The sequence below is a fragment of the Amphiprion ocellaris genome, chromosome 1 (genome assembly GCF_022539595.1).
Source record: "Amphiprion ocellaris isolate individual 3 ecotype Okinawa chromosome 1, ASM2253959v1, whole genome shotgun sequence".
In the NCBI taxonomy this organism is placed as follows: domain Eukaryota; kingdom Metazoa; phylum Chordata; class Actinopteri; family Pomacentridae; genus Amphiprion; species Amphiprion ocellaris.
The window spans coordinates 22213391-22226869 of record NC_072766.1 but is presented as its reverse complement, the minus strand read 5'-3'; the positions used below and the strand labels follow the sequence as shown (position 1 = coordinate 22226869).

General features: G+C 41.6%; 1 protein-coding gene across 1 annotated transcript in view; it reads right to left on the bottom strand.

Moving 5' to 3' along the window:
* Positions 1 to 7048: 7048 nt before the first annotated feature.
* The window catches only part of tox3 (TOX high mobility group box family member 3), a 41081-nt gene continuing 34650 nt past the window's right edge, over positions 7049 to 13479 (bottom strand). The window contains exons 4-7 of the mRNA XM_023282815.3: positions 10122 to 10385; positions 9773 to 10003; positions 9509 to 9589; positions 7049 to 9323 (exon numbers count right to left, since the gene is read on the bottom strand). Of these exons, the coding sequence (XP_023138583.1) occupies positions 8481 to 9323; positions 9509 to 9589; positions 9773 to 10003; positions 10122 to 10385 (1419 nt within the window). The 3' untranslated portion in view covers positions 7049 to 8480. The remainder of the gene's footprint in view (positions 9324 to 9508; positions 9590 to 9772; positions 10004 to 10121; positions 10386 to 13479) is intronic.

Sequence of the window (13479 nt, the reverse complement as noted above, 5' to 3'; positions counted from 1 at the left end):
TGAAGTGTCACTTTAGAAAATTCAAAAAAAAAAAAAAAACCTCAACACGTTCACAAAAAAGTTTTGACTGAGGTGTTTTTTTGTGCTTTGTTAGAGATTGAAACCCCTTTTCTGAATGAAAATTTAACTCACATGATTGATAAGCTGTTTGCGCTTCTTTGCTTGCTTTGCTTCAGGGCAGCATTAACATGACAAAATGATTACAGCTTCCCAACTGAAAGCAATTCCTGAAGGTTTCTCTCAGTTTTTCTTGTGAGATTGCCAAAGTTTTAATTGTTTCTTCTTATTATTTATGTTTTTTTTAGCGGTTGGTGAACAACTGCAACACAGCCTATACCACCACCTTCTGATCACACTATGTAGCTTAGTTTGTTGGCTCCAAAGCAGTTACTGGAAACAAACCTAATTCGCATTTTCCTCCTTTTCTTTTTAATTTCTTTGCAAGTATTTCAAAGTTTGCTTCAGATTCACTTGATAATCGTATGGAAACATGGCTAATGAACTAAACAGTGCATAGCTGACCTTCTCCTATCTGTCCTGCCTGCTTTGTGCTCAGGAAGAGTGAGTCTTTATATTTATATTCCAGCTACATGTAGAAAATGATCACCTGTAGTGTAAGCCTGAAGTGCAGTGTGTGCGTGCCAAAACACTGGTACACATAATAAACATTAGGCAGCGCGGCCTTTCAGGACTGAAAGGACTGTAGGTGATAATGTGTTGAGGGTAAGTGCAGACCCCTGGCACCCAGCGAGACCTCGGCTCTGCTCCTTCCCTCCCCTCTAGCTGGCCCCTTCTCTCTCTGCAGGCACTGAACAAAGAGAGGACCCAAACAATGGATCACTCTGAGAGCTGAATGGCTTTGCAGGTCAAGCACTAACCCCCCCTCCCTCTTTGACAGAAACACAACCCACACTTGTTCTGCTGAAGAGAGGCTGACCCTCCCGGCAAAGAAATAATGAACGCTGCCTGGGCATTAAACTGATAAAACTGCTGGGACTGGAATCAGTTTGGCAGACAAATCACCTCTAATGGCGTGAGGCTGGAGCCTGTCTTCTGTCCTGTCTCCCCCCTCTTCATTACAAGTCTACTGTACACTGTCCAGGCATCCACGCAGCCATGTTAAGCTGCTCGCCAGAGTTCATAGCTCAGGACGTGACCTTAAAGAACAGCTGCTCGCTGTTTCTCCAGGCATCGCTCATTTTTATGTTTACTACATTTTGTGTTTTCATTCAGGGTTGCTTGAAATTGTGTTGCAAACAAAGAAGCCACCGTGCGCAGTGGACTGGAAATGTGTTGGAGAGTTATTTGTTAGGCAAATCGACTGATCAACTGCCACAGGAGCTTCTGTTTATAAATAAAAGCTCCACCTATGACAGCTCTCACGGCATCAGGGTCCAACCCAGACATTTGCATGTTTCATAGTCAAATTGGTTAAAAATGCGTTTGCAAATCATCTCCAGAATTTATTGTACTCTTTCATCCGGGAGGTTCATATTGGAACATCTGGCAGGTTGTAAATCACTTCACAGAATCATGAAGAATTTATTTTCAACTGCCTTCCTGTGCATGTCGGAACTTTCCAGTACATATTCAGTTGTTTTATGGGTTCAAAAACACACCCGAACATCTGGTACTGTGAGGTCAAGGAATTATTTTAATGTTATGAATTATGTGCAAATGCAATTAGATCCAGGTCTGTTCATAGTCAACATAAGGTACGATAAGATAAAACTTAATTATCCCCATGGGGACCACGGGTAAGATCATCATCATTTACTGATGCTTCCCTCCTTTTCTTCTTCCTCTGCTTTAACTTTGCTCCCTCTCAGTCCACTGTTTAATGGCTGTATTGTGTATCAGGTGCATTTGAGCTCCTGTCAGATTTGTATATGGCCGCCGTGACACTTCTATGTGGCTCAAACAGTGGTTTTACAGCTCCCCGTCTGCATGGGCAGCTGAGGTCTGGAGGCATGCAAGCTGTTCGGTCTTTCACCTTCGCCCGCGGCCCCTCCCCCAGGTCAGCAGCCATACATTAGATCAAACTAGGCCTCACAGGGTCAAGGAACCGGTGCCAATCACATCACAATGCAGCAGGTTAGCAGTGAGTGGACGGAAACTATAAGCCTCGCTGAAGCATGTATTTTTATCCCTTTATCCCTTGTTAATTAATATATTTTCCCCAGTGCAGAACTAATCCTAATTATTGTCATCTAAATTTTCCTGTTTGTGAATTATTATTTGAGATTTTCTGTGTAATCTGCCGAACTGAATTATTTATATGCACTGAAAATCTACAATTAGCAAGGTAAAGCTTACGTTGCTTATACCATTCATTTGTGATGCAATCTTTTCATTACATTTATCACAATAAAACATGGTTAATATGGTAATGAATTGCTAATAATTAAACCATTGCATAATTAAATAATAGAAAAGTAGCCACTTTTCTGTGTGACTACTTTTACTTATATAATAAATATAGTTTGCTGGTAGTTCCTCGGTTTATTATAGTACGGTATTACTACTTACTGCATATTTATTGAAAAGTAACAGTTACTTTAAATGAATACAATTGGTTTGTGGGGAAACGTGGCATTTTATCTGATTTACTCATTATTAGTTAGTGTTGCTTACAACCATGAAATAGTACCATTTTAATGCCATACACAGTATAAAGAACAATAGCAATATGCAGTTCCCTGATGTCCTGTGTGTATCTCAGCCTGCATCTGCCTCAGATAGCTTCATACACTGTGAGGAGACTCTATGGCTCATTTGCCTCTGCTTCTGCACCCTGAGAATTGACTGTGTAAAAGAATCATCCTCAGCTTGAATCTATTATCACCTGATCCTGTACTGTTGCAAGTCTTCCAGGCTCACAGACTGAACGCCTCACGTTTAACCCTTTCCCCGTCTCTCTGCTGGATGGCATCCCATTTCCCTGACTATTACCAAGAGTAAATGTTTTCCTTCGCCCTCTCCAATGAGTAATTTTTGGTGTCGAACTTGTCTCTAACCTTTTCCTACCCCCTTTTGTTTGGCAACAGCTGTTATCATGGATTTCTTTTTCTTTTTTTTCTTTCTTTTTCTTTTTTTTTGGTCAGCTGTGATTGCTCCGGGCAAAACAGGAGCAGATGGTGTTTTGCTATGCATGAATGGAGCGTTAGAGGAGTTGGACTGAATAGGCCAAGTTTTGAATGGTGTCTACACAGCACCTGCCTCTTGTAGCAGCAGGGACATCCTAGTGGCATGATCTGTCTTGGCTTCACTGCCGTCGTAAGGGATGAAAGAAAGAAACAGAGGGGGAACCTTGTTGGGTACCGTCCATATTTATTGATTTTCCTGCAAAGTCGTGGCATAATGTGGTGTACAGTCAGTTTGAGTTAATTGGATGTGACACAGCGTGCACGTGTAATCTATCACTCTAGTCTCCTGGTACACTTTATCAGTTTTGTTGCCATAGAAACATGTTGGCTCTGTAATAGCCTACATTAACAGGCTAAGTAAGTTGCAATAAAAGGCAATTTCAGAGTTGGGATCCTCTGCTGAACACAAAGCCTATAAAATACTGATGAAATAAATCGGAAAGTGGCGGCGGGGGGAGAGCGAGCTGGATTTTACATTCTTAAACCAAACAAAGTCCAAATAAAAAGAAACTGCTATCGTTTCCATGCAATGCAGGGACATCTGTCAACCTCTGGGGCATGATGATCTGTCACAATAAAGAAAGCTTTCTCAAATCACTGACAGCTTGCTGAGCATTTTCTTTTTCTTTTTTTCTTTTTTTTTTTGGACTGACTGTATAACTCAACTGAGAATAAATGATCCAGATGCATTTGGTCTGCAAAATACTGACAATGCACAATAACACATCGGGCTAACCATAATAATGTAAAACAAACCAGCTTCTCTCATATGTTCACTGGTGTTATTGTTACAGTGACAACTGCTTCCAATAAACAGTTTTTCTTTGGGCTTTAGATGTTTATTCCTTGACCTTTATGACGCTGACAGCAGGATAATAGCGCTTTGCTTATCTACTCTCAGTCGAGCTTGTGCTCACTGGCACAATATAGACTCAAATCTTTTTAACAGTCAGTGGTATTAGCATGAAAAATCCTATCATTTGGAATTCTGATTGAAAGTATATAAAGATTCATGCAAAATGTATGCTTTAACATTACATAACAGCAAATTTTGATTCCTTTCAATCCCCGATTGATTATGATTACATACTGTTAATCATTTACTACTTTGAGGGGAGAGGATTAGTCATTAACAGCAGCACCAATTACAGAGCACAGACGAGAGCAGTGTATGTTCCCTGATTGCTGTTAGTCAGGATGTATCAGAACTGCGATGGCGTAGCAGTGCGCAGGCTGACAGGGGTCACAAGGCTGCTGGATCAGACTTACCTTAACACAATTCAACAAAAGCGGGGGATAAGCCTAATGGCTGAATCACTCTGTCTCCACGGCAACATCATTGTGCCGAAATCCAAGGATGGAAAATATGTGTACATGTGCATGATGCGTGTGCAAACATGTGGTTGTGAAAGATGAAAAAGGTGGAAGGGGAACAAGGGATCGGATGTGTGATCATTTATGCTCATATTTTCTGCTGCAAAACAAATTTGTATTTATTGTGTTTTTGTTCGATAATTCATAACAATAAGCAGTGTCTTGTTTTTATTTAATTGAAATTAAAGGGCTAAATTAATTGAGGAGGAGAATTAATATCCCCGAGATTATCAAAAAGGTTGTACAAGGGTATCATAATATTTATACCAGCCCCGCTGAATGTGCTATTAACTTTGCTCCGAGGCATCGTCTGTAGAGCTCCTTTAGTCTGGCAGGTCAAAAGTTCTCTAAACAAGCGGTACCATTGGTCAGAGATGTCAACAGTCCAGCCAGCTAACACAGCACCCCCCCCAAACAAAGTTCACTATTCATCTCAGAGGTCAATAGTTCTCTCCGTGAAGCTCATCAACACAAGGTCAAGAATTCCTTAAATGTAGTCATCCATTTGGCTGGAGGTAGCTCCCTGCTGTAAACAAGGCTTGGCGTTGGACTTGTAGGGTCAGCTGTCTCTGCACTCTCATGGATTAGGTCTTATCACCAAAAAAAAAAGGCCTGGTTATATTGCTTTGCTTTCCTTAACGAGGCAAAGTTGAGGTTGTCGGGGCAGAATGGCAGGTTCTGCATCTGCGACCAGACTGTGAGAGTGGCTGAGCGTGGGTTTGATGGTCAGATGGCCAGTGTCAGCAGGGCTTTTGTTACGCTCACATTGTATCTGTGCACTGAACGGGAAAACAACAAAAGAGCCAAATAAATCATTAAAATACAGAATCCCTTAGCTTCCACATCTGACTCCTTAGTCATCCTCGGCACTGTGCCGAGCAACTGACCTCAGCGGGGAAGAGTGGGACAATTAGGTCACCTCATGATTGCATTACTCAAATGACATATTAATGTCATAGTGCCCTTCATGCGTTTCATCAGCGTTAGTTAATGATGAGGACAGGAAGAAAGAAGCGCATAAGATATTGATTGCTTCATGCTTCTGTGATCATATCATATCTCACTGCCAGAAGAAAAAATCTTAGAGATACAACAGTCTAGTGCACAAAGCGGGTGAAATTTATTTATTCACCTATTCAAATTAAACCAGGCTCCATTATAGGAGGAGCAGTGTATTATTCTTGTAAATTATGTGTGTGTGTATAACAGTGTTTTGAAAATATCCGTAACCTTTTTATTGCACAGTCCCATAACTCCAACCCTGGCTGTGAGATATTTGTACACACAGTGACCGCAGTACTGAGGGGTTATGGAATAACAAGGAGCTCCATGCATTATTAATGGGCTCTGCTGTGAATCTGTTCAGAATAATAACAGCGATTTCCCAGAGCCTCATTACTGTGTGTTTTTAAAGCATGTGTTTGGTATCCATGGACACCCGCTCTCACATTCTCCTCTCCCCCTGTATTGAGATTCAGGTCATGCACGGCACTTGCTGTTTTTAATTTTCATTTCATCATAAGCACTTTAAGACTGTTGCCAGCGCTTATTTGCAGTTTTCCTGCAGACCTCTTCACTCGGGCTTCTGACAGGACAGATGCTGCAATTAATCACGGCAGAGAAATGGGCATCGTTTCCACGGCGAGCTGAAGAGCCAATCACCGCAGCGGCAGAAACAGCGGAGGCAGGCCTCGGCTCCAAATTACAAATGCTTTCCTAAAACTAACTAATTGAAAACAAACCAAAATTTGAAAATTCTATCAAGCTGCTATCACAGAAGCTCAGGAACAAATTCTCTCTCCTAATTTGTAACTAACATTAACCCGTGTTTAAAATGTCTCAGCTGCCGTTGGTGAGAAAAAAAAAGGGCCCTTCTCTGGGCCAGTGGATTCACAGCCTATTGTGAAGATATGATAATTATTGTTTGCCTGCCTTCCCTCCCCCGCTCGCCATATTATTCAAGGGAGCTCAGCAAACCCCTGGGGATGTCTTGGAAATGAAGGGATTTTAAAGGGAGTAAGAAAGAGGCAGAATCCAATGCACTGGTGTGTGAGAAGGGGACTGTTATTGAGACAAGTACCAGTTACATGCTGACCTTGTCCAGTATCAACACTGTTTTTACACACAGTTACAATGGACTTCCATTCAAATCACTGAGAAACAGCACACACTATAATAATGCCAACATGAATGCTCATATATCCCTGCAAAGTATTTTTTGTCTCATAGAATTACTCCATAGAAAACATACAAATTTACGTATTTTTTATATCTCGTAAAGAACCGAGTGCTATGAATATTTACCAGTGTATTTCTTTTCAATAGCTAACAAGGAGACGTGAAGCGATAGCCCATAGAAGTTATGGCTAATATACCTTTTGAAAGAAACCGATTCCTTCAAATAAATATTTGTGATTGATAGTTTAATTTTGAACAGAGACACAAAGAAATATATAATACTTCATACAAAATTATGGCTACTATCATATTAGTGATGGAATGTCTCTGGATTCATCTTCATGGCTGAGCAAAAACTCCAACATTAAATTACTTTTTCTATCGTGAGCTGAAAACAACTTTTCAAGAACTCCATACCAATATGCATTTATTCTATGGACAGTTTTTCAAATGCAATTGGTCTGTAAGCAAAATACAAACAAAATTAATCGCTGCTATTGTAACTCATAAAAAAGTATAAAAGAGCAGAAATGCACTATGTGATATAGCAATCCACAGGTCGTTTAACAATGTTTTAATTAAAGCCTCACATATTAAAACTTTACAACAGGTGATATGAAAAATGTACAACATTTTCGTTTTTTTTTTCAGGGACTTCTGTACAGCTGGCAAAAATACCTCCGATGCCTTTTTAGTTGGCTTTGGCAGTGCAACAAACTGGCTCTGCTAGTTTTCTTTTTTCCTTTTTTTTTAAAACAATGACAGTATCAAGGAGCAGAGTAAAAATACATCAATCCCCAAACCATCTGCCTTGATCCAGAAATTTGTATTTACCATAAAATATCCCCTTTGTTACACAAAATAAAAACATAATTTAATTGTTAAACATCTGAAGTAAAAACAAATAGATTAAAGAAGAATTTTTGGGGGGAGTGCTGCCAGTTACACGCTTTTGGGCAAATTATCTTACTGGGTAAAGGAGGTCTCGTCTCTCCCCGCTCTACAAAACATGTACAGCAGATTACAGCTACAGTTTGATGATATGGTGACGTAAATGATTTATGGCAGTTTCTGTCTCTGTCTGTTCAGTCGTTCATCCACTCATCTGCATCCCAAAACCTTTTATTATCAGTTCCCCTCATCAAAGACATTGTCTGTATTTGTAACACGGTTTATAAATGTAGGTTCAAATATCACTGAGCCTCCAATGTGTGATGATTTGAACAGTTACATCTGCGAGAAGGATGGGTGAAAGAGAAAGGTTGGAGTAAAGAAAGTCTGCTATATACTGGCCAGTGTGGGAACAAAGACTGATGTGTGGGTTACTGGTTTCCAGCAAGGATCCTGTGAGTCATTCAGTCCAGGCCAGAGCTGATAAAAATCCTTTTGCTGAAACGCATTCAGAATGTCCTTACACTGTCCAATTCTGGCCTCATAAATAAAGCTTTATTGTTAAATAAAACAGTGAAAGATACACATCTTTCAACATACTGTGTGTCCAGTCAGTTTAAATTGACAACTGAAAGACCTCACAAACAAACAAACAATCACTGGGTGCTCACCATAACAGGCTTCTGTCATAGCTCAGCCTATTTTATAGACAAAAACCCAGCTAACATGTTTACCTCCTGTACACGCATGTGCATATCTGTCTATAACAATGGACAAGTTCTTTGTATAACATTCTAAATCTTAAACACTTCTTAAGTGCAACTTAGAAAAGCAACGTGGAATGATGCTTTTATTCTATTCCTGTTCTTTGAGATAGGATTTCCATTTGGCTCAGTAAATGCTGACCTGGGACAGGACCTGGGCATGGGCCTGGATTTGGGAGGGGTGTGGTTGCTGCTGCGGGGCTGGCTGGGGGCTGCCAAGTGAAGCAGAGCCTCCCACTGAATGGGGTGTACCAGGAGAATGCTGGGGTGGGGAACACTGGGACTGATGCTGCTGCTGCTGCTGCTGCTGTTGTTGCTGCTGCTGCTGGAGATGTTGAATCTGCTGTTGATGCAGCTGATGCTGCATCTGCATATGCTGCAGTTGCATCTGCTGCTGTTGTTGCTGTTGTTGTTGCTGCTGCTGCTGCTGCTGCTGTTGCTGCTGCTGCATGTGGTGCTGCTGCAGCTGTTGCTGGAGGTGGTGCTGGAAATGCTGATGCTGCATCTGCTGCTGGATCTGCTGGTGATGCATCTGCTGCTGCTGCATCTGATGATGCTGGAGGTGCTGCTGCATCTGCTGCTGCTGCTGCTGCTGCTGGAGCTGCTGCATCGCATGCTGTTGCACCGGTTGCATGGGTGGGCTCATCTGAGACACCGCTGTGGACTGGGCACCCGCCACCATGGCCCCTCCGGCACCCATCTGGCCGAGCAGCTGTGGTGGCATCCCGGAGGACATGTTCTGGTGGGAAACTGTAACCGAGGTCACGATCTGGCTGCCCCCTAGTCTCATCTGCAAGGGTTTTGGGGCAATGGCCCGTGGCAGGGCTTGTTGGAGGGCCTGGGCAGCTGATGACATGGAGGGGTGCTGGTTGAGGGGTGATGGCAGCACCAGGCCAGGAGACAGGCTGGTGGAGGCCAGAGTCTGCTGCACTGAGCGGATAGTCTGGGCCTCAGCCGATTCCGCTGCAGCCTTGATAAAGAGAAACATATGAAAATGTATTTACAGTCAGGGTTTGTCGTGGTGCACTGTATGGTTTCTAGACTTGCTTCTGTTGTTTTTTGTAATTACAAGTCCTTGGAAATTTCACACATATAAAGAATTCTGAGGAAATTCATTCACACATTTTTAGATGAAAAGAAGAAACACTTTCTCACCTTGGAAACCAGACTAGCACGGTATGCTGCAAGGGCTTTTAAATATTCTTTCTTGGCAGCTTCTGTTTTGCTTTTGTAAACCTGTGATGACAAAAAAAAGTATGTGTGAGTAAAACTCTTAGTAATAAATATAATGACTTAATGGCAATATAGAATATATTCAACAGATTGCATGTGTGATGTACATTTGTAACTCTCTAAAATTAGCTCTCTGATGATCTCATTTTCAGTTAGAGAAGTCCAAAAAACTACATTTTGGAGTACCTGCTTCTGTTCCTCTCCCAGACCGTCCCACATGGAAGCCACAATCTTGGACACTTCTCCAAAGGTGGCGTTGGGATTCTGACCCTTGATAGCGGCCTGGGTGTCTCTGAAGAACAGAGCGTAAGCTGACACTGGCTTCTGGGGCTCATTGGGATCCTTCTTCTTCTTCTTTTTGGGAGTCTTGGGTTTCTTTGTGGGATCTATGGGGGCTGGTCGCTTCTCTCCAATGACCTGAAATAATGTCAATAGTTGAGATAAAGGAATTAACAAAATGCCCTTCAACAGCACCAAGTGGGTTTCATAATTACCCTTTAATAGAGTCATGCAAATAGTTTCTAACTCTTCTCACCCTGTTGCCGTCGTCCTGGTCATCTTCGTTGATAGAGCTGGAGGGAGACGGGGTTGCCGACTTGCTGGCAGGTGGTGACGGGGAAGTGTGGGTGATGTTGGGTCCCGCCATGTTTAAGCTCAGCTGTGCGTTGAGTTGAGATTGGTTGATGGTGGTCAGCTGATTCCTTGATATCATGCCATTAGGGCTGTTCATGCTGATGATGGACTTCATCACCATGGCTGGGTTGGGTGGGTACTGACGTAGATGGCCCGGTCCAACATTCTATAAATAAAAGTGATACAAAAGCAAAGAGGGTTTGTCAAAAAAATGACCATTTAAGCAATTTTAGCTATCTTTTATTCATTATTTTCATGCTGTCTGTGAGGTTGTGACTCAAAGATCTCTGTCTCTGTGCTCACTCCTGTCAAGCTCACGAACCTGTATCCCTTTACCAGTGCAGAAATCGGGTCATTGGATTCTGTGGATTGTTATGTGGCAGATCACATGTCATGATGTCCTGGGTCTTAAATGTCTCTATTACAAACCATGATAAATTATCTTGACACCCGAGGAGCCAACTTTATAAGCCAGTAATAGATGGCTACACAGCTCAGTTGATTTATTTCAAAACTCTATTGTATGGAAATCTGTGACACAGCTGTAGAGTGCCCAGTCCCTGTAGGGGAATAGTGGACTGTGGTACATGACTTCAAACACCACAGTAAAAAGAGCCTCAGTTTGTCTGCATGCAGCTACATGTCAGTTCAGTTTGAGGTAGCCACAAGCCTGCATGCCTTATTTAAGGTTATAACTCTGTGAAAAAGGCAGCTTTCATAGATCATGTTTGACTGTCAAAGAGTGGAAAAAAAATACTTCTATGCAATCAACTCCATAAATCAACCAGCTAAAGGCATGACGCTTAAGAGTTCCGGACAGGCCCCCTCCGTTCCATCATGCAGGCTGTAATGTAATGACATTTTCAAAGTCTCTTTCCCAAGGTAAAACATTCAGTTCTTGAAAGATTCTTAAAGAAGGTACAGGCAACATGTTTGCATTGATTGTGGTGAGGATGAGATTACGAGGCCTGCCAGCTCTCCAGAGGGAAGACTGATCAGAGAGCCAGCAGAGCTGACATGGAACAGAGAAGGGGAAGTGAACACAACAGAAAAGGTGATTTGTTCTCCCTGGGTACATCCATCTGGTATTCAGCAGCACAAACTCAATCTCTCCCAACATCAACACATCATAAACCCACGCACCTGGCTTTATTGAAAGAACCTTATGAATGCCCGTCTTCAAAAACAATATTGTAACACCATTTCAGACAGAAACATATTGGATCTACAATCCATTTCTTTCTCTTATGCCATGTCGACTGCTTATCATAAATACAATCTATGAAGTGAGAACGGATTTATATTTACATGTGCGAGCAGAGCAGGATTCTGGAAAAGGTGAAGCAAAGTTGGGGAAAGAAATTGAAGACATATTGTTGTGATTCTTCAAATATGGAAATCTTGCAAATAAAAGCTGCAATAAACAAGCCTGCGACCAAATGACTGTGATTTACATATCTGCAACCCGCCATGTTCCAAGTGCTATTGTCATCTTCATTACTGAGAACATGATGGCTCGCCGTTTGCTCTTTGCTCGCTGTGAACATCAAAGATGCACACACTGAGCTCATTAGTCGTGGCCATCTGTATAATAACACTTTTGCCCAATCCTTATGGTGCAGTTTTGACTTAGAGCATTGGCCCATTCTGCCATTTGTTTGGAATATGCTGAATTTTTCTAAATGGCTTCAAATTGAATGCTGTGCATTTTATTTAAAAAAAAAAACTGCACTAATGACCACAGTTAGACACTTAATTGTATCACACTCAACAGCCTGCTAAATATCTTATTTCACCACATATTATAGCACTAACTGGAGTAGAAGCAATTTAGATCCTCATGCTGAAAAAGAGAAGTGACAGTTACGTCAGTGAAACTACAGCATTAGCACGTCTGATTTCAATGAAAACATAACAGCTAATAACAAGCCAGTCAAAAAAAATCCTCTTAAGTAACAGTTGTCTTGATTGTGAACATGAATCTGATACTCGGATGTTTATTTATGTCCCTCTGCCTTCTCATTTGCATTTTGATTGCAGTATTGTTAGCAGTCACAGCAGACATCTAGCTAGATATTTTGATAGTCGTCATAAATCTGCAAAGAAGTCTTTATCTTGAGTACACAGTGGCCAGATGTGCCCTCCTTAGTTAGATTTGTGTGTGTGTGTGTGTGTGTGTCTAGGTGTGTTTTCTGTTTGCGCATTTGCATATAAAACACTAACAGCAGAGATGCACTCTCTAATCAATAAAGTGTTTTTTGAATGTAAATTCAGTTTGTAATATTCCCCATTGTGTTGCTTTTAATGTGGAAGCTGCACTAGATAACAACAGAATAATGCTGTCAACAATATGCTGCAAAAAGGGGAAGAAACAGCTTGTTTTGTGTTTTGTACATTATTGTTGGCCTCAACCACTCTTAACACAGCAAACACTCCATGCAGAGCCACATAAAGCACTCTGAAAACTAGCAGAAGAAGAAAAAAAAATACACTATTGACAATGTGTGAAACCCTTTCCACAATAAATGCAGGCCAATAAACATAGCGGCAGGATTCAAAATGCAACATTATGCATTCACCAGGTGATAAAAATCTCAACACTGATGTCAATAAAAACAGGCTCCAGTCTGTTCTTAAAGATATTGGAAATCAGAATTTGGGGAGAATTCATGAACAGTGGCACCAAGCTGTAACAGGCTGAAAAGAATGTTAACAAGTTCAATTTCCATTCAATCAATGCCAGAGCTCTTGGAAATGTTCCATGGCAGGAGAGGGGTAAAATCATCTATATGGTAATTATAAGGATGAATCCCCCAGTAACTTTCGCCAGCATGAAAGGTCAGTCCTATTAAAGATAGTTTATCAGCACTCTGCACATATTCCTTTACTCGGCTTCTAAACGGGTACATCATTTTATTTTTTTCCTCCATTTTCAGCAACCTGCTGAAGTCTGTGCTTAAGCCAAATGAGAAAAATGGAATTTTGAATGCCGGTAAAGGCTATAATAGCACGAAGATAAATTGTTTTTCTTTCCCCTGCCCTGTCTCAGTCAAACACACTTCACTCTCTTTCTCTCTCTGTGGTGTGCAAACTCAGTCTATCTCGCAAACCTCTAACCCCGACTTAAAAACAAATCTCTCTCCCTTGTTGTCCTCCCCCCTCGGACTGTGAGGCCAATAGGTTCCTCCCCTCCCCCCTTGGTCTGGTACAGCCACTGACCCATACCCCTTTCCACCATTTCTCCTGATGCATTATGGGTA